General features: G+C 42.4%; 1 protein-coding gene across 1 annotated transcript in view; it reads right to left on the bottom strand.

Moving 5' to 3' along the window:
• Positions 1-27,900, bottom strand: part of LOC144817673 (uncharacterized) — a 499,177-nt gene that overhangs the window by 220,131 nt on the left and 251,146 nt on the right. Inside the window, exon 4 of the mRNA XM_078674403.1 lies at positions 17,707-17,849. Within this exon, the coding sequence (XP_078530529.1) occupies positions 17,707-17,849 (143 nt within the window). The remainder of the gene's footprint in view (positions 1-17,706; positions 17,850-27,900) is intronic.

The raw sequence follows: 27,900 nt of genomic DNA, 5'->3' as shown, positions 1-27,900 counted from the left end.
CTGTAATAGCGCTTTTTAAGAAATCGCTATTTCAGAATCGCAAAATGGTATGTATCAAGAAAAATGCAATTTTTTAGCGATTTCTTGATATTCCTTAATTGCGAATTCGCAATTTGCGAATTCGCAATTAAGGAATACTTTCCCATTCATTTCTATGGGCCAGGAGGCCCATAGGAAGGAATGGGAATTTTCTCTCAATTTGCGATTCGCAATTTGCTAATCGCAAATTGAGAGTAATTTCAAGGGTGCAGGGGTGTCCAAAGGACACCCTGTTCCACCCCTGAAATAAGCATAGGTGCACATGTGGGGCACATACATGCCTTAAGGGCATGTATGTCCGTCACATGGCACTTTAAAAAATTCAAAAATGTGCATTTTTCAAGGAATTCGCCACTTACCACCAACTAGAAGTTGGTGGTAATTTGCGATTCCTTAAGGCCATTTAGCAAATTTTTTTGCCTTCTTACATTGCATTTAAGGAATCGCAAAATTTGCGATTCCTTAAATGCAATTGCAAAATAAGGAATCGCAAATTTTGCAATTCCTTATTTTGCATCGGGATTTCATTCATACATATCATTTTGCGAATGTGCATTCTTTGCAAATGCGAATTTCAATGATACATATGGCCCTAAGTGAATGGATTAAAACCTTAAAATTAAAAGAGCAGGAATCAAAAGTGTTGGATGTGGCTAAATTAAAAGTAGATATGGAAGAATAAATAATTGGAACGATCGGGACGGACAGATTAGAAACATACCAGGATGATGAGCTCATGTTTTTATGTAAAAGCATAACATGGAGAGCTAGGACAATGCATGATCAGCTAGAAGAGGTGGCAAGTGAATGTGGAATAGAATTTTCAAAAATAAAATCATTGCAGAAGACTTATAGAGTAGATTTTGCAGAAAGAGACATTGAGAACATGAATACTGCTGGAAGATTAGTCCAGATAAAAGACTTGATTGTGCTGTTGCGAAAATGGAGTGATGTAGGTAAATGGAGGGTCAAGTGGGCAAAGACGAAAGAAGAAACTACATTAGCTTTTCCGATCAGAGAAAAAGAGACAGTGGCAACTGAATTCCCTATGAGAGAGATACCTGGAGGAGGATATGTGCATGTTCCTTGGAGCAGACAAGACATATTGTCATTCACGAATGATTTTCCCAGATTGAGAGAGAAACCAGGTGAATGGTACAGATAGGTAGACAGATTTCTAAAAGTGTCAAAAGTTTTATGGATCGATTTGGGCGGATTGTTTGACATAGTAGTGCCAGCAGACGTATGGACAGAATGCAAAATATCTGAAGATTGGCCCAGAGAAGAGTTTCTCAGAGACAAAGCAACAGGAGACCCGTCACCAGATGTAATGAGAAAATATGAACAAGTGATGGTGTGGCTGAAAAATAAAATACCTCCAAAAGAAACTGATTGGGTGAAAATAGATAGGACCACACAAGAGCCAAAAGAAACTGTACATTCATTTTATGAAAGACTGTTGTTAGTTTTTAAACAGTATAGTGGTTATGAGGAGCTGAATGAAAAGGATATGAGCCATTTTATATACAGATTTGTATATGGTTTGAGACCAGAGATTTCAGACATGATTAGACACACCATGATAGGATGGCAGTCGAGCTCAGTAGATAAAGTACTGAGACAAGCAAAATATTGCAGTGAGGAAATTGATGCGAAACAGAAAAAGCTGAAGGAGAAAGCTTTGTGGGCACAAGTGAAGGGAGCGGAGCTGGTAGGGAATATTGATGAATTGAAAAAGAAAATGCCATGTTTTAACTGCGGCAAGTTAGGGCATTGGAAACGCGAGTGTAAATGTCCGCCTAGAATTAATGAAGAAAATACATCATTAAATTCTTAGGTGCAGTTTGAGGTAAATCAACAGCAACCGCAGCAACAGCAGATAGGAAATCAGCAAAGTCAGGTGCCGCAACCGCCACTGCCATACAGTGGGAATCAGCAGAGATACAGTGCAGAGACAGGATTCAGCGGAGGTGAACAGGTAAAAAGAACGCAAAGAGTGAATGGGTGTCCTCAGTATTGGTTACAAGAGGAGGATGGCAGTGAGCAGGATGAAAGCTTATGACGGTGCCTGAGAGAGGAAGAAGAGTGTGTGCTTGGAGCCACTCTTGAGGTAGATCAGTCAGGTCCATTTGTGAGTGGAAAGGTGAATGATGTGGAAATAACTTTCATAGTGGACACTGGTGCTACCCGTTCTACTGTTAGATCAGTGAAAGACCAAAATCTTCCTCTCTCGGGAGAGTCCATTCAAGTTGTAGGTGTAGCTAATAGACAGATAAAAATTCCTTTAACAAAACCAGTTGAAATAGAAATTGGAACTTTCAAAGACATGCATCGATTTGCGGTGTGCGATAGCAGTCCTGTTAATTTGCTAGGCAGAGATATACTGTGCAAGATGAACTGTGCCATATATTGTTCAGTAGATGGCATAGAATTGCAAACTCTAGATGAAGATAGTTTGTATAAATTGACAATGCTCATGATTGAGGCAGAGCAGGATAAAATATTTCCTGTTTTTGACTAACAGAAAATTCCCGTTGAATTGAAAGAGGTAGTGAAAGAAAGAGTGTGGGATTTCACCGGAAAAGATATAGGGTTAATGAAAGGGGTTGATCCTGTGAAAGTTACAGTAAAAGAAGGTGCAAGTTACCCAAATATACCTCAGTATAAAATGACTGCAGAAGTAATTGAAGGAATAACTCCAGTGATTGACAAAATGATTGAGCAGGGAATATTGAGAGAAATAGAGAGCAGTCCTTGCAATTCACCGAATATGGGATTGAAAAAGCCAAACAAAACTTTTAGAATTGTGCAGGACCTGAGAAAGGTTAATACATTTGTTGTCCCATGTTGTCCAATTGTTCCGAATCCAGCAGTGATTTTGTACCAAATACCTAATGATGCAGAATGGTACACTGTGGTTGACTTGTGCAATGCGTTCTTTACTGTTCCGTTGCATCCAGAAAGCCAACCAATTTTTGCGTTCCGTTTCCAGAATAGCATGGGGTAGAATTCCGCAAGGGTACACTGAAAGTCCATCGATTTTTAATCAGCTGCTAAAGAAACCATTAGAAAATCTGAGTATGCCTGGAGAGTCTGTGTTAGTACAGTACATTGATGATCTTTTGGTTGCATCAAAAACAAAGGATGCATGTGTAACTGATACTGTAGCATTGTTATATCATTTGGCTGAGGAGGGACATAAAGTGTCTCCATCAAAATTGCAGTTTTGTCAAAATGAAGTACAATACTTAGGTCACAAGATTGCTAAAGGAATCAGACAGGTCACAATTGAGAGAATTAAAATGATACAAGGAATGCAGCCACCTAAAACTCAAAGACAGGTGAGAATGTTCCTGGGAATGGTAGGGTATTGCAGACAGTGGATACGTGGATTTTCATTGATTGCAAAACCATTGCAGAGATTGACAAAGCTAGATATCAGAGACCCTATTGTTCTGACCAAAACAGAGATGGAAGCATTTGAACAGCTGAAAACTAAACTGTGTGAAGCACCAGCTTTGGGAATGCCTGATTATGAGAAAGAATTTGAACTGTACTACAGTGAGCGAGAAGGATGTGCTTTGTCAGTATTGGTTCAGAGACATGGAAAATTGAGAAAACCAATTGCGTATTTCTCTGCTGTTTTGGACCCTGTTGCAAAAGCTTTGCCAGGTTGTCTGAAAGCAGTAGCAGCCACCAGTGTAAGTCTGGAGCAGAGTGAGGGAATAGTGATGAGAATTCCAGTGAGAGTCTATGTACCTCATTCTGTGGAGATTCTCCTCACCAGAGCAAAGACACAGTACATGACTAACAGTAGAATGACCCGTTATGACCATTACTAGATGTGTGAATGTCAATCCATCAACATTGTTACCTGATTCCATTGAGGCAGAAGTGAAAAGTGAGCTCGATCACAAGTGTTTGGATGTTCTGGAGTATTGTATTGTACAAAGCCTCGTCCAGACATTAGAGATGAACATTTACCAGAATCAGACTTTGTAATGTTCGTGGATGGATCATGCTTGAGAACGGAGAGTGGTGTTTTAAGTGCTGCATATGCTGTCTGTACAGTGGCAGAAGTGCTGGAAGCATCTTGTTTAAAAGGAATTCATTCTGCTCAAGTAGCGGAATTGATTGCTTTGATACGAGCATGTGAACTGGGAAAAGAGGTGAAAGTAACTATAGTGACTGACAGTCAATATGGTTACGGAGTTGTTCATGATTATGGGCAGCTTTGGTCCCAAAGAGGTTATTTGACCTCTGCAGGAACACCTATCAGAAATGCAGAATTTGTGAAAACACTAATAGATGTTATACAGCTACCTGAAAAAATAGCAGTGGTAAAGTGTTCAGCTCCTAAAAAGAGTGAGGATTACATTACTCTTGGAAATAACTACGCAGGTGCAATTGCCAAGCATTGTGCTAAAAATCAAATTTCAATCAATCGAGAGAAGTTAAAAGAACATGTTCCAAGTCCTTTAATGCTAACCACTGTAGTTGAGACTTGGCAGGAAGTGAAACAGATGCAAGAAGAGGCAGAAGCCGAGGAAAAGGACATTTGGCAAAAATCAGGATGCAGACAAAGGGAGGAAGATTAAATCTGGGTTTACAAAGATGAAAGACCAGTAATGCCCGATAGCATGATCTCAGACATGGCCGAATGTATCATGGTCAAGTCCACATTGCTAGAGATGCTATGATTCGTCTCTTTAGGCAGACTTGGTATAATCCCAAGTTCAGGATGATTGCTGAGAGTTTGTGCCAGAGGTGCTTGGTGTGTCAGCAATTTAATCCTAACAGGAGAACTATTTTAAGTTTGGGAACCATAGGACGGGAGGGTGGTTCATTTACAAGAGATCAGATGGAGTTTGTTGAGCTGCCTCCATGCAACAGACTCAGATATGTTCTTGTGATAATCTGTTTGTTCTCTCGATGGGTGGAAGCTTTCCCCATGCGAAGAAATGATGGATTAACTGTTGCTAAACTGTTCTTGCGTGAGATAATACCACGCTTTGGGTTTCCGGTGACAATTGAGTCAGACCGAGGCCCCCATTTTCAAAATGAACTTATGCAGATGATCTGTGAAGCTATGGACATTCGCCAGTAGCTGCATTGTGCTTACATACCTGAGGCTTCAGGAGTAGTTGAACAGGTGAATGGAACGATTAAGAACAGAATTGCAAAAATGTGTTTAAGCAACAGGACTAAAGTGGCCTGATGCCTTGCCACTTGTCTTAATGACATTAAGAAGCATACCTGACAGGAAAACTGGATTGAGTCTGTGAGAAGTTGGCCTGATAAATGATGTTCACTAGTTCTAGTGATCACCTTGTATCAGTCCAAACAACCCTTATGGTGATTGGTTGTAAGTCAACCTTATAGACCAGCTATCCTAGTGGTAGCATGGACAAAAGCAGTCTTAGGCTAAACTCGTTATGGCATGTGAAGCCAGCTGTTTTACCACAATATAACCCCTTGAATACCAGATGAAAGGACACCACACAGGTTGTTATGAAAATAAACAGTATATTTATTAATAACAAACACCTCTGAACTCTTTATGAGGTCAGAGGGCTAAGCACATGACAATCTCTTGGAAAAATATGACAAGTTGCACAAAATTACAATGGTGCCCTAGGGGCACGGCAAACCATATACTAAGTAAATGGAATGTGAGAGTCAATAGAAGAATTGGAGCTGTCCAGAGGCTGCAGGACCGCTGGGACTACGCTATCCTAACCTTAGGTAAGAAATAGGAGGCCCACGGGACGCGGATGCAGAGTGTGAACTCACACACGGGATGCGTAACAACGTCTATGGACAGTACAGTTCAAGTTAAAGGTAAGTACGGACAATCCTGACAAGTTAGGGTTAAAACGACTGTGGAACTGGACACTAGGAGAGTCAAGCTACCCTTGAGCACCAAAATGCTCTCGTTACCTCACCCACGGGCTGCGGGTGCATAGGTGCAAAGTCGTGTCGGGTTCTCGCGTTGAAGTCAATGGAGCCTGAAATAAAAGATGCTGCAGGCGACCAGGAGGAAAATGTCCGGTGTGATCCAAGGGTGGATCGGTGAAGTAGAGGACCTGAAAGCAGAGGGGACAATGTTCACAGTCACTAGCCAGTGACTGGAGTGGAACCAGGAAGGAACCAGATGTCATCGTCGCGATCAGGTGAAGAGTGGACGCTTGACTCTGCAGCCACGTGGACCAGGAGGAGTCTTCGACGACCAGGATGGAGGCACGAGCTGTCCCACGCAGGCTCTCGCTGTCGGCGGTGTTGGATCCGGAATCGGCGTCAACAGGCCTTGGCAAAGGCGACCCACGCGGTGAGTAGAAAAAGCGTCTGGTGCAGACTAGGAGAGTCCGGGGTGCCCCTCTTTTGGAAGGGAGCAAGGGCCAGTCTGGAGCAACCAGACCAGCAGCAAAGATTTCAAGGTTCGTCGTCTAGGAGGCCACTAGCCAGCCGGCAAGTGACCAGACAACGCGTCGAGCAGCAAACAAGCAGAAGGGCCCCATGCAGATCTCGTGGATGCCGGAGGGCTGATCTTCGGTGCAGGGGCTGCTCGGGGCTGGGGCTTCTCAGTCCCCAAAGCACTTGGTCGAGTTTACCTCGGGAGTCGTGCTGTAAGCGAAGTGCAGGTTCGTTCAAGATGGCCGGTCCCACGTGTCTCGTCGCACCCACGGATCTCAGCTGTGCTGCAGATGTGAGTTGAGGTCGTTGAGGCCAGGGAATCCGGGTCTCATCGGGCTCTGAAGTCTGGATCCTCAAGGGATGATGACAAAGTGAAGCCACTGGACGCTTGATGGTGCCTGCAGGTGCAGGGTGGACACTCCTTGCCCACAAGGGAGATTTCTTCAGTCTTCTGAGGAGCAGAACGTCGAAGTCCAGAGTTTCTTCTTGTAGAGTAGTTCAGGATTAATCTAATTTGGAATGGGACCAGCTCCTACCTTTATCCTGCTAAAGGGGGCTGTACTGCTGACTAGGTCCCTCCCCTGGGTGGGACCAGGAAGGGGGGTGGTTACACCCCCTATCCTTTGTCCGGTTTTCGCGCCAGAGCTGGGGCAGGGATGCCCCAGCAACTGGTTTGAACCGGTGTATGCACAGGGCACCTTATGTGCCCTAGGCATGTCTCATTCCTTTCAGGCCTATCCTACCCAATACACAAAATCCTGTCTGGGGTGGTGCTAGCACCTCCCAAGGCAGGAAACCCTTTGTCCAAGCCACCCGCGCTGGAAGGACTCCCAGCAGCAGGAGGTCAAACTTGTGTCTGTGGTGGCAGCATCCATTTTGTGATGCCAAGGCTCGAGTTAACTTTAACGGGGGTTCACAGTTACATACATGTCGTGTCCCTCTAGAAGGGTGGAATGCTACCCCCGTCACCAGAATTAGCGAGGGGGTAGTATTCCAATTCGTATGACACCTTACTCGACATGTTTTGATAATGTTATACCAGAGTTAGCATTCAACCGCGAGGTCGATAATGCACTTAAGAGTATATGGTATAGCGTTATCATGGAACTTCTATTAGGACTTGGTTCCGCAAGCTGCAGACGGGCTGAGCTCATGCCAGAGCACCATCTCAAATAATTCCAAGAACTCTGCCTTCAGGATTGTTAAGACCTGCCATAGGAGTGACTGATAGGAGGATATGTGTCCATTTTAGGGTTAGATATAGGTATACTATATCTATAGCAAAGGGTGATTACACCACCTTGCCCCAGCTGTCGTGCAGCCAGTTGTGTCAGTTTTAGATGGCCAGCCAGGGGAGGCATAATACATGCTTCAGCCCCTGGTAGGCCCTGGGTACACCCATGCCCTGGGCACCTAAGGTACACTGTACAGGGACTGATAAGGTGGCCCAGTACCAATTGGTAAATGCACCTAAAATACATGGTTGTCAATTTAGAGAGAGAACAGCTAGGCTGTGGGTCTGATTAGCAGGCCCACAGCCAGGGAAAGTCGTAAACCAGTGAAGCAAAAAGCAAAAATCTGGGGTGACCATAGGATTGCAGACCCCACTCTCCTACAGAGTCCACATGAGATTTTGATGGGCAGGGTGATGAGACAGGCCTATGTACCAGTTGATAAGGTGTTGAAAATTAATGATGACATCATACTGGATTACTGCAAAAATCTGTTTGATGTGGTAACTTATGTGGTCCACCAGGTGGGAACTGAATCAAATTCCACAGAGAAAAATCCAGCTCATGATCTAGTCCCTGGAGACTGGGTTCGAGTGAAAGTGCATCGCAGGAGAAATTGCTTGGTACGTCGGTGGCAGAGGCCACGACAAGTTATCTTGGTCAGTACTACTGCAGTTAAGTGTGCTGGACTGAAAAGGTGGGTTCATGCTAGTCACACCATTCGTGTGCCTGAACCTGAATACCCATACGACGGTGAAAGTACAATTGACTCTGATTCTGAAGCTGAACCAGAGAAGACTCCAGATACTGAAGATCGACAGGAACGTCGACATCTGGAAGTATCAGAAGCCTGTTCTGCGTCTGAAGGTGAAGGTGAAAGAGAGATTGTGGAAATACCAGATTCAGAAGATCAATCTGAAGATCGAGAATCGGTATAGACAGACACCAGTAAAGACGCAAAAGAAAGTGAAGAGATAGCTGTTGAAAAAGAGAAAACTAAAAAACAAGCTGAAAACTCTGAAAGCTGGAACGGAAATCCTGAGACTGTGGAAAAGGAAGTAACTCACGATAAGGATGAGATTCCAAGTACCAGTTATGAAGGTGTTCCTAACAGAGTAACAGAAGAGAAAGCTGAATCTGATGAAGACAAAGACATTGTGAAAATAATAATCAATGATACAGTTGAAGATACTGAAAGTGAAACTGATAACAGTGCAGACGAAACTCCATTAAGAAAAAGCCCGAGAAAAAGAGCTTGGAGAGTGGAGCATAACACAGTAGAGCCAAAGACTAAGAAAGTCTGCAGAGGAGACAACTGGCCTAAGGAAACAAGTGGATTGAGATTTAAAATAGTGAACAAAACAAAAGAGCAAGAAGAGCAAGTTAATGAAATTACTAGCCAGAAGGAAACATTGGGAAAGAAAATAGAGACTATTCAAAGGCCAAAAAGAGTAAGAAGTCCGAATCAGAGGTATAAATCACCTGAGTGGACATACATTGTCCTGCCACCAATTGTTGAGGTTAATAGCAGTCAAGAAAACCTGTGCAACCCAAAGCCAATTGGGAAAAGTGAGTAAAGAAGTGAACTAAGAAATAAGAGATAGGTGCTCAAAATATATGATATTAAAGTAAAAAGTCTGAAGTCCTGTGAGACGGATATTGTAAATATAGGAGAGGTCGGAGTTGACAAAAGGATGAAGAAAACTTGTTAGAAAAATTTAACTATAGTATATTTTAGAATAGGATTGACACAAGGTCGAAGAAAACTTGTTAGTGTACTGAGTGGTGTGCAACTTGTAAGTGACATAAGGTCGAAGAAACTGTGTTAGAGGAAAATGGCAATGAATAACCATAAAACGAAATGTTCTATTTTTAGAAAATGGTGTAGATGTCGTTCAATATGTATGGGATTGTTGATAGTATTATGGGTAATTTTGGCTATTGTAATTCCTTTCCAAAGCAATTTAACAAAATTAAAACATAATGTGAGTTCAAATAAGCCAAGTGAGAAAGGAAAAATTCATGAGTCTTATGTGTACAAACCAGAGTTGCATCAAGATAGGTCAATCAGTGATTTTACTAAAAACACCTTTTCAAAGTTGTTACCAGAATACATTAAAACTATGAATGCTGATGCCTGCTATGTATGTGTAAAATTGCCAGCATCAGTGTCAGAAGGGGTGACATATCACCACCTTCCTCTTACATGTGGTGTAACTTGTAGCATAATTGCAAGTTTGTTTTATCAGACAGGGAAATTGGAATATCATTATTCCAATGTAGATGAAATATTTGCAAAATTAAAAATTGATGGTACGTTGAATAAAATTAAACCTGCAAAGGAAATGGGAGAATATTTTTTAGAATTAGATGAGTTGACACATGAGTATGCTTTTAATAATAACTTGACATGCAAAATGAGAATTAAAGAGAAGCATTTTTAAACATGGTTGAGGAAAGAAGGATTGCTTACAAACGAAATGAGAAAATGAAACATGCAAAAACTAAATATTTTAAATCTGATTATGAGAATATTGAGGATAAGAATGTGAATGTAGCCATTAATATAGATGCTCCAATGTTAGGGAAATTTTGTATTAGAAGAGACAATTCAATGTATGACATTTATTTTGTGGATGCAAGTCAATGTCAAGACACCTATAGAATTATAGAGGGTTGGGGATTTAAAGGAGGAGATAATCCTGTTTTTCCTGGAATGTATTTTATTTGTGGGAATAGAGCTTACTATAGGTTACCAGACCATTGGTACGGGACATGTTATGTGGGTTTGGTATTTCCTACAATTTTTCATGTAGCTAGAAGTACTAATGGAAAGCATGAGATATGTAAGTCGAAAAAGAGGAGAAAGTGTGTTAGAAATAATAGGTGATGTAGTTGGAGCTTTGATACCAGCAGTGGGAATTTCGTTTAATGCAAAAAGAATCAGAAAATTGTCCATAATAGTTGATCGATTATCAACAGACACAGCAGGAGGATTCCTGATGGTCAATACTGAAATGGTTGCTATGAGAGCTATGGTTATGCAAAATCGACTTGCCCTTGATATAATTTTAGCAAAAGAGGGAGGAGTCTGTGGGATTTTGAAGGTGCAACATTTTTGTACTTATATCCCAGATAAAAGTCAGAATATTGAAAAGTATATTATAAATATCACAGATTTGCATAAAGAAATGCAACCACTGGAGGTTGAAGGTGTCCTTGAAAGGCTGGGTAAAAGTTTCTCAGCAATTAAGCATTGGTTCCAAGAAATAGGTAGTTCAATTATAGGTAAAATACTAATACCGATAACAATCTTAGTGATAGTAATTTTTCTAAAAAGATTATGCTGTATATACAAAGGTAGAAGAGATTTTAGAAAGTCAATAAGAAAAAGGAATGAAGAGCAACAGGCAAGAATGAGAGAAAAGAATGAAATAGAAATGGAAGAGATAAGAGAAAAGATTTTCAAAGACTCAAAGGAGAAGGAAACTAAAGTGTAGATGACATTAAACGGAAGAATTCAAAACATGTTCTGCTACATTTTTTTAAATTTTGAGATATGTTTGGTGATAAAATCACCAGATGAGGGAATTGACGGAGCAAGGTGTCAAGACAAAATTTTGTGTACCCCTTGTAAAATCAATGTTCCATAACGTTAATATATACTAATGGTATGTTGTGTTAAATTAATCAACCATAGAGTAAGTTGCATACATTTTTACTCACAGAAATACTAATTTTGCCTGCATGATGCTATAAAATTAACTAATATGTGTTGTTATCGTGTTGTGAATTAATGCACAGCTTAGATATAAACAAACGCAGCTTAAATGTGCTTATTGTACACGTTTTGTGCTTGAAAAGTCGTCAGATATGTAAGTATAAAGCGCATTTATGTAGCTTATTTGCTAGGTAACAACTAATGGGGAAATATTAGTACGGTGGGAGGGAAACAGAAGGGTTTTCATTACCAAAATGAACATGAATTTGTGTTTCTTTCTATGATAGTTCCAAAAGAGGCTCTGAGGCCTATAAAATCCGGTTACTCTGGCTAACTGAGAGCAAATGCTGAACTGCGCATGCGTGCTTAAAGCCTGCCAGCAAGAGTGAGCTGTCTGTACTCGGATGGGGAGGTTCAAGGCTACCTTGCCCTGGAGAAGATGCTCACCCACCACAAATTGTCCAATGAGAACCCGAATTGGTAATGTTAGATACTTTTTAGTTGGATTAAGTTAGGAAATTAGTGCATAAAAACCCCTGTTTTTGTCTAAGAGTCGTCGCTTTTCCGATTTCCACTCGAAGTGCTGCCCGACTGAAGGTCGATTCCTGGATGTATGAAAATTCTAATTTACTCTTTGTTTGTTTTTTAAGGATATTAGGATAAGATGAGGGTGTTAGTTAGGGATGTTAGGAGAGAATGAATTTAGAACTATCTGTTCTTTGCTAAACTCTTAACTGATTTCTAAATAAACGATTTTTTTCGGAGCTCTAAATAAAATGATCATTTTGTAATAAAGTTTAAAGATTTTACTGAATAAAGAATTAATCAATGCCTAAATGTCAGACATATTAAAGTTTGCTTTTAATAAAATTGGGAAAATGGAATTTTAAAGCTGGTCTTGTGATTTTCCTACGCCTAATTTTCTTTCTAGCAGATCCATTGCCACTATGGTGGTGCGTCTAAATAACACCACTCCACCAAATGTTACAGCATTTCTCCATTGCAATTCACCAAAAGGCCTGAAGTCACGTGTAAGTGAACAGAGTAAACGTGCAGTGTTATGGGCCCCACTGACGAATGAGTGTGTGTTTCAGAGATTTCAGGGAAGTAGTAAATGCTAATTAGAAATGATTTTTGGAGTCCCGTTGTAGGAGTTATTTCTTGGTAGCGGAGTAGTGGTTGCTAAGGAAATTAGCTAGGGTTATGTATAAAGTGCTATATACAATTTGATGTATAGAATTATGACTAACATCTGTTGAGTTCGTATTACGTTATATGTAAGTTTTGAAAAAGCTTCCAAGTGTTGCGTGAAGCTAGTGCCTCTGTCTGCAGGCAGAGGAAGCGTGGCAAGTAAAGTCGCAGAGTGCGTTGGTCTGTTTCAAAAAAGGAGTATCGTCGAATACTGCGGTGGTATTGTCGCACATCACTGTTTAGGGACATTAGGTGTGAAAGGATAAATGTATAGTGAGGACAGTCTATGAAATTTTAGCCTTCAAGCACAGGGATCATTGCGTATCCTGATTAAAACTTACTACTGGGAGAGTAGTAGGACTTAACCCAAGCTTGAAAGAAGGGTAAAGGAGCAGGGTCTACTTTACTAACGATAGAGGAATTCTGTGGTGGGTTAGATGGAAGCGCTGCCTACTGGAAAAACAGAGTTCATGTATGTCTGAATAGGGTTTTCTGTATGAACGTGTGTAAATGGAATTGCAATACGCATTCTGGTGAAACTCTGGGATTGTCTCAAAGGAGGTGAAAAAGATCTCTGTATGTGCTTTCCTGGAGAAACAAGTTTTTTTTATTGCCTGATAGAAGGGTAAAATATGGTAGTGCTATTTTATCAACGAGTCTAAAAATTCTGAGGAGGTAAGCGTCGTCTACTCCGATTACAGAATACTTGGGTGATTGAGAAATCTATTACTTTATTAGCGAAACTGGCAAATGGTATTGTTTTGTGTAAGTTACTAACTGATTTTGTAAAATACCTTGTAAATACGCCGGGGTAATTCAAGCCTTGGGTTAGTGTTGGTATGTTACTGTACCTCGCCGGGGTAGTTCAAGCCTTGGGTTAGTGTTGGTATGGTATTGTACCTCGCCGGGGCAGTGCAAGCCTTGGGTTGTGTTGGTATGGTACTGTACCTCGCCGGGGTAGTTCAAGCCTTGGGTTAGTGTTGGTATGGTATTATACCTCGCCGGGGCAGTGCAAGCCTTGGGTTGTGTTGGTATGGTACTGTACCTCGCTGGGGTAGTGCAAGCCTTGGGTTAGTGTTGGTATGGTACTGTACCTCGCCGGGGTAGTTCAAGCCTTGGGTTAGTGTTGGTATGGTACTGTACCTCGCCGGGGTAGTTCAAGCCTTGGGTTAGTGTTGGTATGGTACTGTACCTCGCCGAGGCAGTGCAAGACTTAAGTTACTGTTGGTATGGTACTGTACCTCGCCGGGGTAGTTCAAGCCTTGGGTTAGTGTTGGTATGGTACTGTATCTCGCCGGGGTAGTTCAAGCCTTGGGTTAGTGTTGGTATGGTACTGTACCTCGCCGGGGCAGTGCAAGCCTTGGGTTAGTGTTGGTATGGTATTGTATTTCGTCCGGGGAGTGCAAGCCTTGGGTTAGTGTTGGTATGGTACTGTACCTCGCCGGGGCAGTGCAAGCCTTGGGTTAGTGTTGGTCTGGTACTGTACCTCGCCGGGGAGTGCAAGCCTTGGGTTAGTGTTGGTATGGTACTGTACCTCGCCCGGGGAGTGCAAACCTTGGGTTAGTGTTGGTATGGCACTGTCCCTCGCCGGGGTAGTGCAAGCCTTGGGTTAGTGTTGGTATGGTACTGTACCTCGCCCGGGGAGTGCAAACCTTGGGTTAGTGTTGGTATGGCACTGTCCCTCGCCAGGGTAGTGCAAGCCTTGGGTTAGTGTTGGTATCGTACTGTACCTCGCCGGGGTAGTTCAAGCCTTGGGTTAGTGTTGGTATGGTACTGTACCTCGCCGGGGTAGTTCAAGCCTTGGGTTGTGTTGGTATGGTACTGTACCTCGCCGGGGTAGTGCAAGCCTTGGGTTAGTGTTGGTATGGTACTGTACCTCGCCGGGGTAGTTCAAGCCTTGGGTTAGTGTTGGTATGGTACTGTACCTCGCCGGGGTAGTTCAAGCCTTGGGTTAGTGTTGGTATGGTACTGTACCTCGCCGGGGTAGTTTAAGCCTTGGGTTAGTGTTGGTATGGTACTGTACCTCGCCGAGGCAGTGCAAGCCTTAAGTTACTGTTGGTATGGTACTGTACCTCGTCGGGGTAGTTCAAGCCTTGGGTTAGTGTTGGTATGGTACTGTATCTCGCCGGGGTAGTTCAAGCCTTGGGTTAGTGTTGGTATGGTACTGTCCCTCGCCGGGGTAGTTCAAGCCTTGGGTTAGTGTTGGTATGGTACTGCACCTCGCCGGGGCAGTGCAAGCCTTGGGTTAGTGTTGGTATGGTACTGTACCTCATCCGGGGAGTGCAAGCCTTGGGTTAGTGTTGGTATGGTACTGTACCTCGCCGGGGTTGTTCAAGCCTTGGGTTAGTGTTGGTATGGTACTGTCCCTCGCCGGGGTAGTTCAAGCCTTGGGTTAGTGTTGGTATGGTACTGTCCCTCGCCGAGGCAGTGCAAGCCTTCAGTTACTGTTGGTATGGTACTGTACCTCGCCGGGGTAGGTCAAGCCTTGGGTTAGTGTTGGAATGGTACTGTACCTCGCCGAGGCAGTGCAAGCCTTCAGTTACTGTTGGTGTGGTACTGTATCTCGCCGGGGTAGTTCAAGCCTTGGGTTAGTGTTGGTATGGTACTGTACCTCGCCGGGGCAGTGCTAGCCTTGGGTTAGTGTTGGTATGGTATTGTACCTCGCCGGGGCAGTTCAAGCCTTGGGTTAGTGTTGGTATGGTACTGTATCTCGCCGGGGTAGTTCAAGCCTTGGTTTAGTGTTGGTATGGTACTGTCCCTCGCCGGGGTAGTTCAAGCCTTGGGTTAGTGTTGGTATGGTACTGTACCTCGCCGGGGCAGTGCAAGCCTTGGGTAAGTGTTGGTATGGTACTGTACCTCGCCCGGGGAGTGCAAACCTTGGGTTAGTGTTGGTATGGCACTGTCCCTCGCCGGGGTAGTGCAAGCCTTGGGTTAGTGTTGGTATGGTACTGTACCTCGCCCGGGGAGTGCAAACCTTGGGTTAGTGTTGGTATGGCACTGTCCCTCGCCGGGGTAGTGCAAGACTTGGGTTAGTGTTGGTATCGTACTGTACCTCGCCGGGGTAGTACAAGCCTTGGGTTAGTGTTGGTCTGGTACTGTATCTCGCCGGGGTAGTTCAAGCCTTGGTTTAGTGTTGGTATGGCACTGTCCCTCGCCGGGGTAGTGCAAGCCTTGGGTTAGTGTTGGTATGGCACTGTCCCTCGCCAGGGTAGTGCAAGCCTTGGGTTAATGCTGGTATCGTACTGTACCTCGCCGGGGTAGTTCAAGCCTTGGGTTAGTGTTGGTATGGTACTGTACCTCGCCGGGGTAGTTCAAGCCTTGGGTTGTGTTGGTATGGTACTGTACCTCGCCGGGGTAGTGCAAGCCTTGGGTTAGTGTTGGTATGGTACTGTACCTCGCCGGGGTAGTTCAAGCCTTGGGTTAGTGTTGGTATGGTACTGTACCTCGCCGGGGTAGTTCAAGCCTTGGGTTAGTGTTGGTATGGTACTGTACCTCGCCGGGGTAGTTCAAGCCTTGGGTTAGTGTTGGTATGGTACTGTACCTCGCCGAGGCAGTGCAAGCCTTAAGTTACTGTTGGTATGGTACTGTACCTCGCCGGGGTAGTTCAAGCCTTGGGTTAGTGTTGGTATGGTACTGTATCTCGCCGGGGTAGTTCAAGCCTTGGGTTAGTGTTGGTATGGTACTGTCCCTCGCCGGGGTAGTTCAAGCCTTGGGTTAGTGTTGGTATGGTACTGCACCTCGCCGGGGCAGTGCAAGCCTTGGGTTAGTGTTGGTATGGTACTGTACCTCATCCGGGGAGTGCAAGCCTTGGGTTAGTGTTGGTATGGTACTGTACCTCGCCGGGGTAGTTCAAGCCTTGGGTTAGTGTTGGTATGGTACTGTCCCTCGCCGGGGTAGTTCCAGGCCTTGGGTTAGTGTTGGTATGGTACTGTCCTTCGCCGGGGTAGTTCAAGCCTTGGGTTAGTGTTGGTATGGTACTGTACCTCACCGGGGTAGTTCAAGCCTTCGGTTAGTGTTGGTATGGTACTGTCCCTCGGCGGGGTAGTGCAAGCCTTGGGTTAGTGTTGGCCTGGTACTGTACCTCGCCGGGGTAGTTCAAGCCTTGGGTTAGTGTTGGTATGGTACTGTCCCTCGCCGGGGTAGTTCAAGCCTTGGGTTAGTGTTGGTATGGTACTGTCCCTCGCCGGGGTAGTTCAAGCCTTGGGTTAGTGTTGGTATGGTACTGTACCTCGCCGGGGTAGTGCAAGTCTTGGGTTAGTGTTGGTATGGTACTGTACCTCGCCGGGGTAGTGCAAGTCTTGGGTTAGTGTTGGTATGGTACTGTACCTCGCCGGGGTAGTGCAAGTCTTGGGTTAGTGTTGGTATGGTACTGTACCTCGCCGGGGTAGTTCAAGCCTTGGGTTAGTGTTGGTATGGTACTGTCCCTCGGCGGGGTAGTGCAAGCCTTGGGTTAGTGTTGGTATGGTACTGTCCCTCGGCGGGGTAGTGCAAGCCTTGGGTTAGTGTTGGTATGGTACTGTACCTCGCCGGGGTAGTTCAAGCCTTGCGTTAGTGTTGGTATGGTATTATACCTCGCCGGGGCAGTGCAAGCCTTGGGTTGTGTTGGTATGGTACTGTACCTCGCCGGGGTAGTGCAAGCCTTGGGTTAGTGTTGGTATGGTACTGTACCTCGCCGGGGTAGTGCAAGTCTTGGGTTAGTGTTGGTATGGTACTGTCCCTCGGCGGGGTAGTGCAAGCCTTGGGTTAGTGTTGGTATGGTACTGTCCCTCGGCGGGGTAGTGCAAGCCTTGGGTTAGTGTTGGTATGGTACTGTATCTCGCCGGGGTAGTTCAAGCCTTGGGTTAGTGTTGGTATAGTACTGTCCCTCACCGGGGCAGTGCAAGCCTTGGGTTAGTGTTGGTATGGTACTGTCCCTCGCCGGGGCAGTGCAAGCCTTGGGTTAGTGTTGGTATGGTACTGTCCCTCGCCGGGGCAGTGCAAGCCTTGGGTTAGTGTTGGTGTGGTACTGTACCTCGCCGGGGCAGTGCAAGCCTTGGGTTAGTGTTCATATGGTACTGTACCTCGCCGGGGTAGTGCAAGCCTTGGGTTAGTGTTGGTATGGTACTCTACCTCGCCGGGGTAGTGCTCCCCGTTCACCGTGTGTTCGGAGCCAGGCCTCTTGGGTGACCCCCAGTGGAAGTGCAGCTGGGCTGCTCTGTACTCCAGGGGCAGACCTCCAACAATGGACAGCTCCTTGGGCAGCTGGAGGACAACTGCAAATGTAGAATGGAGAGGCATAATGAGAGGAGATAAGTGCATCCAAGGAAGGCAGAGATTAGAATCACAGAGCAAGGTTCATTGGTGCAGTGGAGCAGAACAGTGACTCGATGCAGCAAGAATGACGGTTCACACATGCAGGGCAGATGGCATGAGGTAAATTACAATGGCAGGAAGTGGTCAGTGTGTAAAGAAGAGCAAGGAAGACATTAAAGACAGACAAATATGTCAACTGATTAGATACATTACTGTTTAAGCTCTGTGTATGACACACATATGACGTGAGAGACACACAGATTCACTACTTCGTGAACACGATGGAGGTCATTTCTGTCGCAACTTGTAGAGATACATGCATCAGGTTTCATCCTTAAACAAATAAGTCCAAATGGGAACATGTGGATGAACTCATGCATCAAACATGAGAAAAGAAAACCACAATCAGAATTCTAGCGAAATCCAACTGAAGCTGGGAGAACAATCAGAGAATATCAGCAGAGACCAGACCTCCCCGAGCACACAGATGATGGGAATGGCTGGATGGCAGCCTAGTCTGTGCTAACACGGCTTCTGCTACTACAAAACCTGCTTTTACATCATCAATGTTCTGAGGAGTAATCTTCCTTGCCGAGCACTTCCACGCAGACCTTAGTACTTACAACCTTCATTCGTTCCTAACTAGGGTACACCAATGGGAACTACCATGGCATCCTATTATGCCAGATTAAATTCAAGTGTACAGAACCTAGCAGTATATCACCTCATGCCAAAGGTTTCACATTCTCCGTGCTTACTGATATTTGTAGTATCCTGGTTTCCTGTTCATGTTTATGTATGCCACTTTCCACCACATGCTCAGCCAGTGGAATGTTACTGTGATAAAGAATTATGGAATGTTGGGAGTCAGCGAAGAAAAGCCACAGTTGAGAGTGGGCTGAGCAGCATGCTGGCTGCTGCTGGTGGGGCAAATCAGGATCTGTACTGGACGTATCTATCTCGGTGCACAGTCTAAATATCGATTCCTAAATTTTGACTTACAGTAATATAGAGTTGGAAATATCGAAGGTGGAGAATATCGAGGTCAAGAATATCGTTGGACAGAATATCAAACCTAAGGTAAGTAATATCGAAACTTTTTTATATTGATGTAAGTAATATCGAAGTTAGTAATATCAATATCAAATATATCGATGTTACTAATTTCGATGTTACTGATATCGATATTTGTTTATTGTTATGTATTTTATTATGTATTTTATATGTATGTGTTATATGTTTTTTGTTAAGTATTTTACTTGTTTTAAATTATATGTGTACTATTTTTTATATATTAATAATTATTAATATTTTTTTTGTTTTGAAAAATATTGTTGTGTTCAATATTTAGTATTTGTTAACCAATATTTATTAATTAATATTTATTGGTATTTATTGTTAATTTATTGGTAATTAATTATTCAATTGTAATTATGTTTTTAGTTTCGAAAAATAGTTTAGTGTTCAATATTTATTATTTGGTAACTAATATTTATTAATTAATATTTGTTGGTATATATTGTTAATTTATTGTTAATTATTCAATTGTAATTATGTTTTTAATAATTATTAATGGGTATTTGCAAATGATGTAGAGTTTTTAAAAAAAAGTAATGATTAATTATTTTATTTAAAACAAATAGTTATAAGATTGTTATATTTAACTTCTATGCTATCCAACAATTTTCCTACTGTTGCACTCTCTGGAGTTGGAATAGTAATTTTTACCCCTACGCTATCCAACGCTTTCCCTACTGTTGCACTATCTGGAGTGGGAATAGCAATTTTTACCCCTATGCTATCCAACGCTTTCCCTACTGTTGCACTCTCTGGAGTGGGAATAGTAATTGTTACCCCTACGCTATCCAACACTTTCCCTACTGTTGCACTCTGGAGTGGGAATAGTAATTGTTACCCCTACGCTATCCAACACTTTCCCTACTGTTGCACTCTCTGGAGTGGGAATAGTAATTTTTACCTGTACGCTATCCAACACTTTCCCTACTGCTGCACTCTCTGGAGTTGGAATAGTAAGTTTAACTCTATGCTATCCAATGGTTTCTTTACTGTTGCCCTCTGTAGATTGGGAATGGTAATTTTAAGTTCTATGTTATATAACGTTTTTATTACTGTATTTTTTTTAGTTATGAGTTTTGAATAGTATTTTTATTTATTTAGCTATTTGATATTTTTTGTATGATTTTAGATAATGTAGTATATAATTAATTTTTTAAATATTAAAAGTATTTTTAATTTTTTTAATTTATTAATAATAATGATTTACTTTTTATTCATGTTTTTGTTTTATGTTTGTGAATATATTTGGAATTTATCATATTTGTTAATTTATAAATGATTAAAATAATTATTAAAACGTATTGTTAGGTAAGTATATATTATATATTGTTTGTATATGTTTAATTAATGTATTATTATTATATATGTAATATTTATTAATATTAAACATTATTAGATATTTTTAACTATGTTTATTTTATTTATCAGTGTTATTTACTTTATTTTACATTTATATTTTTACAGGAAAAAAAACGATATTTTTAACATCGATATTTTTAACATCTATATTATTTTTCTTGATATTTTTGTACTTACCATGTTGTAGATGGGATGTCGATATTCTTGCCTTCGATATTTCAGCATCGATGTTCCTGTAGGTCGATATTTTGAAGGTTGATATTTTGTCAGTGATCCAACTGCTTATCTTGTAAGCAACTACAATAAATCATCCTGAACTACATCAATCTGCGTGGGCTCAGTTACTACAATATTCACTGATAAATAACAAATTATTAATAATTGTGCAGATTGACATAGAGGGGCGAAAAAACACACGATGTTTCATTCTGAAGCTCAGATCATCTTCAGATGTGCACGCGGTTATTCTAACATGCAAATGCTGTCATGCGTGGGCATTGCACACGAGTAATGTATATAGCACAGCTATATATAGCACTGAAAGCCAACGGGCATCTATGTGTGAGTCTATGTTTATTGATCAATTACCTGTATAAATACATCAACAATGAGCAAAAGCTCAATATGGTTAAAGATAGTTTGAACTCTATTCGTAATAATAAATAAATAAATAAATACATAAATAAATAAATAAATAAATAAATAAATAAATAAATAAATAAATAAATAAATAAATACCATATAACTGGCGGCCCTCCTTGTGCTCCTTGTGCTCATCTCTGTAATATCGGCTGGAAGGGGCTCCCCCCGGGCCATACATTTGGCGGATTGGGTGTCCCTCTGTCCTGAATCTAGAAGCTGTTCGATCTCGAGGCAGGACTCTGAGCCGGACTCGCTGGCAGGGGTGTTCTTCTATGGCCTCACGGTGTGAGGGGTGACCCCAGTGCCTCTGGTGCGCACCTCAGTGAGCACTCGAGGATTGCCGTCACTCTGACCGCTCGGGCCGGTGCCTCTGTGGTCCTGTCCGCTTCTTGGGTGGTGCAGGGCACTGGGTGCAGGAGACGGACGTAAGGTGCGGAGACATAAGGAATATCACACGTGCATTTCTTATTCCTATGCGACCTATTATTTGGAAACACCCGGCCAGAATCACAAAAGTAATCTGACACAAAATCCTAACTTTAGTACTCCTAAATACCCTTTGTGAATACCGAAAGTCGTAAAGTTAGGATTTTGTCTCAGATTACTTTTGTGAATTGGGCCCACCATTTGTATGGATGCATAGGCATATCTAACCTTATTTCTATGCCTATTGAAGATGGCTGTATCTCTCCAGTATTTGCTCTCTGGAAATCCAAAAAATAAGATTGCCTCCACCTTTCAGCCTGTGATATAATTTCCTGCCTTATACATAAGCAAGTTCTGAGTTTTAAAAGTATGCACCATTATTCATTTATTCCCAGATTTTCATGCATTTTGTCGTCCAGTTCTATTCATTTTGTGTCTTTTTTCCATCAAACCTTTCTTGTGGGTTTGTAGTTCAGGAAGACTTGCTGGCGTCTTTGCCTCCCTGTCGTAGGGCGGGTTTGGTGTCTTGCTGATCAATATTAGTTTTCCCCTCAGTTGCAACCAAGAACCATCAAGGTTGCCAACAAGGGTTTTGCTCTTGTTTCTGTTTCCTCCCAACAGGGGCCTCTTACTGAGGCACTTTACACCTTTCATGTGTATGTTTAAGTGCAGGCTTGCAACATGGCTACTGGGAGGAGTCACCTGTGAAGTCCAATGACATCCAAGAAAAAAAAAGACCTTCCTTCTTCCTTCTAGTCCTTACCTACACTCCTGGCCAGCTGTTTACTCCCCTTCAACTACTTGGTAAATAGCTCAACTGTTCCATTAATCTCTGGGTGACTAAACGTAAAACCCCTCTCATCTGGAAAGAACTCAGTTTCTCATGAAGTTAACTGAACCCCATTATCCGTAAAGATAGACCTCGAACTGATCGATCCTCTGAACTTCTCTTTTAAAAACGTAATATCAGCACTGCTAGGGATATCATTTATGATCGATACTTCTGGTTACCGAGAGAACATATCCATAAAGATCAACGCATAGATTGCACAACAGCCGCCTGAAACTGGTCCCACAGTATCAAAGGAGAAATCGTCCAAAGGAAACGTCGTGAACTCTGTTCATACCATGGGAGGTGTGCTCGCGTTCCTGACCTTATCACACTCAAGGCATGGCACTCAATGGTCACACATGGGGAGGCGTTTTTTCTGTTGTCATCAGCTGTTGTACTCGGCCGGGCTTTGCTCCGCCGTGGTGCCTGTGGCCGGGCTTGGCTCCGCCGGCATTTCCCTGCACCGTGGTGTTCCCGGCCGGGCTTGGCTCCGCCAGGGGGACGCCCTGACTACAATCCCCAGCTGCCCCAGCGCTACAGGACGACGCTCACGCAGAAGGGCAGTGCCGGGAGGCGCATAAAGGAGAACACGCCTCCTCGTCCCGCGGGACGCGCGCGGGAGCGCCCGGGGCTAAGCCCGGGCAAAGGGCGGGCCCTCTGAGGCCCTCAGAGACCGCAGGAGACCGGACCGGGCCACCCCCCTGATATTTACCTTTCACTGCCTATTAAAGGTATCCAACTCCTCCCTGACTTATATGGTAAATAGTGGGTATCAGGCCTGATGGAGGTCAAAAATAAAAGTAGGGTGGCGGTCAAAAAAACTCCTATGCTCACTCGCTCAACTACCAGAAAACAAACTTTGGGGCCAACCCCTCTGCCCACCTTAACTGCAATCGATAGGATGCTGCAACAGACAATTGGTGTCGTTGTCAATGCCATTGAAAGTACTGAAAGAAGATTATATCACTACCAGCTAGTATGTGTTTAATAAATCAAACATCACATACCGATAATACACATGTTAGCGTTCCAAATGAAACAACAATGTCACTTGATTCACTTCTATTGGAATCGTTTGCAGGTTTGCCAAGGTATGATTTTACACAATCTGATGTACCACAACTTTTAGATCCCACGGTTCCCTGTACTAGGGAGACTAGATTGTCTATAACACCTGACCTATCAGCCAGCATATCACCACAGCCCCTAATATCTAGTATTGTGTCTGTAACTAATGGGGATTTGGATGGCTATGCTACTAATTCTGTCATTCCAACTGTACAAATCAGTGATATCAGTCTGTTAAGTAGTGAAACTGACTGTGAGCCTGTACCCTCAAAAAGGAAATTAACCCAAAGTCGAAATAGGTTAATAATAAACAAACAGACTAAAATATACAGAAGGAAAAAGAAGAGGGCTATACAAACTCTAGAAACCGATGAAAGAGAATGTGTGAGACAGCAGAACAGTGGAGGGAGACATGTAAAAGATATAAAATCACTGAAAATGCAGGCTTCTAGCAATGTCGAGGCGGTCAAAGAATGTCTCGAGAAAATGGTAAGGGTTTGCATTGCACCAGTGATGGAATCTCTGGAAATTCTAAGGAAAAAAATAGAAAACCTAGAGAAATTGGGAATAGCTAACTTGGATGTTTTAGAACAACTGGGTTCACAAGTTAGATCTCATTCAAGTAATCTAAATTCTGGGAATCAGAGTAATGGTAAATCAAGTGCAGTAAATTGTACTCCTAGTGTGCCCATTATGAAGGGAAACCCGGTACCCTCTACAAGTGGAAGGCAGAGGCCAACAACCACTGTCCCTAAGGTTATACGAGGGCAAAAGGTAGACGGGGCCAAAAGAAACACCAGAAACACCAGTGAACCCACCCCCACCTACAAGAACCTACCTGTACCAAGGCGCCATATTGATAATGTCATTCCAGCCACTATCAATTTGCCACCTGATTGCAGACCATTTGTAGCGATACTCGCGAATGTCCCCAAGTTGTTGCCTAACCAATTTGAAAATCAAGAAACCTTGAAAAATAAAACCTTGTATTGGTTGGTGAAAAATTGTGGGTTCCCAATGCGAGGCGCGGAAGAAATTATAACTACACAAAGGGTAGGTTGGGTAGGGCCTAACAAAAAGGAGGTAGATGGGGACTGCATAATCATAAATTTTAGGACTACAGAATGGGCGAGAGATTCGATTTTACATCCACCTATGCCATCGAATCACGAATACAACATCACACTGTTCCCACTTGATTATTTTTATAGGAACCAGTCAGGAAGACAAATTATTACACATAACTTCCAGCATCCAAGAGCGGCTTTTATTAAATATCCTAATGTTGTACCTATTTGTCCCCCCTTACTGCCTAACCTGTATGACAACTTCCTGGTTCCAACTTCTAATAGATTCCAGCTGCTCAGCTCACTTGAGGAGAATGATTGACTGAGCAATCCATCCCTGACACCGAGTTCTGGAAGTACTGTCATAGGTGATACATTGCCTTTGGAGAAAGAGCTGGGTGATGAAAGCTGTGTAAATAATATAACTGAACCACAATCAATTTCATCACATACCGTGCTGTGTATAGGCAATGTTGTAGATAATGAACCAATTGTAACCAATGATAATGTTAATGTTACTCCGACTGTAAGATTTGAGGCTTCAATCTTGTCTATTCACCCTGAAAGTATTAGAACTAATAATGCTGATTCTCTTGTATTTAATAGTTGGAATATAGCCGGAATTGCCTCTAAATTATGTACCCCATTTTGGGAAATTTTTAGCATATGTGGTTATGACATAATTTGTCTACAAGAGACATGGCATACTGGACTAATAGAAGTTGAGGGTTACACCTCTTATAATGTGGCAGCAGTAGCTTCCAAAGCTGGTAGAGCTAAGGGAGGTCTGCTGACTTTGGTTTCAACTAAATTGACAGAATTTACTCTTGGGGAGCATTCTATAGTTTGTCAGCATGCGTCTATTGTGCGCCTAAAACATAGCCATGGTAGGGATCTAATTGTTGTAAATTTTTACAATAATATTGTGGGTCCTAAACGTGATATGATTGTCCCCGATGTCGAACGCGCTATTGAAGCTGCAATCATTCTCTCTAAGAATAACTCTGTAATTCTGTGGTCAGGCGACTTTAACATCCAAGCCTGCAGATATGCCCGGAAGGGGATATGTGGTCACCACGAGGATTATGCAGAGGGTGACAGTGTTTATGTTAATCACTTCCCGCATAGTAATTATGGCAGCGCACTGAATAATTTAATAGCCAAGTTTAATTTGGAATTGCTTGATTGTACAAAAAACAATAATAGTGAAATTTGCCCAACTTTTAGGGGGAGAGATGCCCATACCAATATTGATCATATTTTGGTGTCTAGTGGTTCAATTTTTACCAATGTCTGGGTAATAGAGCAGCCTGTGAGTGATCACAACAGCATCTCTGTGGAGTTAATGGGTTGGGGTCAAAAAAGCGTTGTGAAAAGTAAAGCAGTTCACGGGATTTCCGCCGAAAGACCAAATGGTACAAGAATCAAGTGGATTAAGATTGACCCTAACAAAATAACAAAGGATATTCTTGGTAAATGTACCAGAGAGGTTGAATACTGCCTTGCTCCTAATGTGATAGCACCTGAGGTTCTCTCCAATTTTATGAGAATTACATGCACAGTTGAAAATTCCCTGTTAAAAAGAAACAGAAGTGTTAAGAGAAACCAAACTGTGTGGTTTGATAAACATTGTGCCGAGACCCTGAAAAAATTAAAAAGTGTACTTAATACTAAACCTAGAAATAAAGAAAGAGTCAGAGAAGAACGTATTAATTATAAACTGGCCCTGTCAATCAGGAAAAGGTAGCTACAGGACGAGGCCTGGAATAAACTCGATATGGCCGCTGTAACTAAAAACCATAAACTTTTTTGGGAAACGATTAATGGCCCATTCTTAAAGAATGAAAATATCCCTGAAGTCAGTTCCCATGTCAGCTGTCTTGCATGGATTGCACATTTTTCTGAGATTTTTAATTCAGATCTTAAATTTGATGGGTCTATTTTATGTTTTAATTGGAAGAAAATGCAGTTGTTTTTAACCCTAAATGAAGTGACAGATGCAATTAAAAATAGTAAGGGTGGTAAAGCACCCGGGCCCGATGGGGTACCCATGGATTTTTATAAGCATGAAATAACATTATGGGCCCCAATCCTAGCTCGTTACTTTAATGCTGCGGTGGAAGATATTCTACCACTGACCTGGGGCCAATCAATCATTATACCCCTTTATAAAAAAGGATCCAGGTCAGAGGCAAGGAACTATCGTCCAATCTCTCTTTTGGACTCGACAGTTAAAATCCTCAGTCGAGTCCTATTAGTGAGATTGGAAGCCTGGGCCGAGGAGAATAACATTCTGTCCCCAGTGCAGTATGGGTTTCGCAGGGGATTGGGAACAATGGAGCAGTGCGTGAACCTGGAACTTATAGTCGGCAAGTATACCAAAGCCAAATCTGGTAATCTTTTTCTATGCTTTGCCGACTTGAGTTCCGCGTTCGATCTGGTGGAACACGCACTGCTCTGGCCCATACTACTAACAATGGGCGCCCCCATTGAAATTATCCATCTGCTAGCTCGCTTGTATAGTAATTTATCAAGCAAAGTAAGGTTTGGAACAGATGGTGAGTGTACCCCCTTCTTTGAAGTTAAGAGAGGCATCCGTCAAGGATGCGTACTTGCCCCTTTACTTTTTTCACGTTTTATTAATCATGTGGATACAGTTTTAAAATCGATTAAATCTGATGCCCCAACTATAAATGGTAACCCCGTCCCTGTCCTTTTATACGCAGACGATGCGGTCCTCCTCTCTAGGACACGTAATGGACTACAACAATTAATTGAACAATTCCATATTTTTATTAAAAACAGACACTTGAAAATCAACAAAGGAAAGACTGTTACTATGGTTTGTGGTAAGAACATTAGGAAAAATAAACCTTTTTTCCTAGAAGGAGAGAAACTAGAACCTGCTATTTAGGCATCACCTTTTCGGGAAATGGGAAATGGATTAATGAACAAAATAGTGTCCTTTTCAAAATGGCCCGCAATACAAACTGTATTTTTAGATTTGCTGCTAAATTAGGGGATCGCAGAATTCGTGAAATGCTAACCCTTTTTAATGCTAGATGCATTTCTTCAGCTATATATGGAGCTGGAATATGGGGGTATGATGTACAGTGTACCAAATCTATTCAGGTGAGGGAGAATGTGTTTTTAAAAAGATTAATCAGTGTTCCAGTTACAGCTTCAACTGAGCTAATACATAAGGAATTAGATATGTATCATATCAATGATCTAATTGCCCTTCGTCCTCTATCCCTGTGGCGCTCAATATGGGCAAAAGAGGAAACCAAGTTTACACAGGACGTAATAACAGATTGTATTAAACTTGATCGCCGTTCGAGCATTCCATGGCTGAAGCATATACATCATTGGTATAAAACTTTATATGGACTGGACATTTACAATGAATTAATAATGGACCCTATTTTATCAAAGCAGGAGCTGAAGGTCTCGTTTATGAAATTTACAGAAGAGACCAGGATGGAAAAATATACTAAACAGAGTACATTCAATCTTTACCAGCAATATAATATTAATGTA

This window comes from Lissotriton helveticus, chromosome 2_1 (assembly GCF_964261635.1).
Source record: "Lissotriton helveticus chromosome 2_1, aLisHel1.1, whole genome shotgun sequence".
NCBI classification, from domain to species: domain Eukaryota; kingdom Metazoa; phylum Chordata; class Amphibia; order Caudata; family Salamandridae; genus Lissotriton; species Lissotriton helveticus.
Note: the sequence above shows the minus strand (reverse complement) of the source record. Positions and strands in the feature narration are given on the sequence as shown.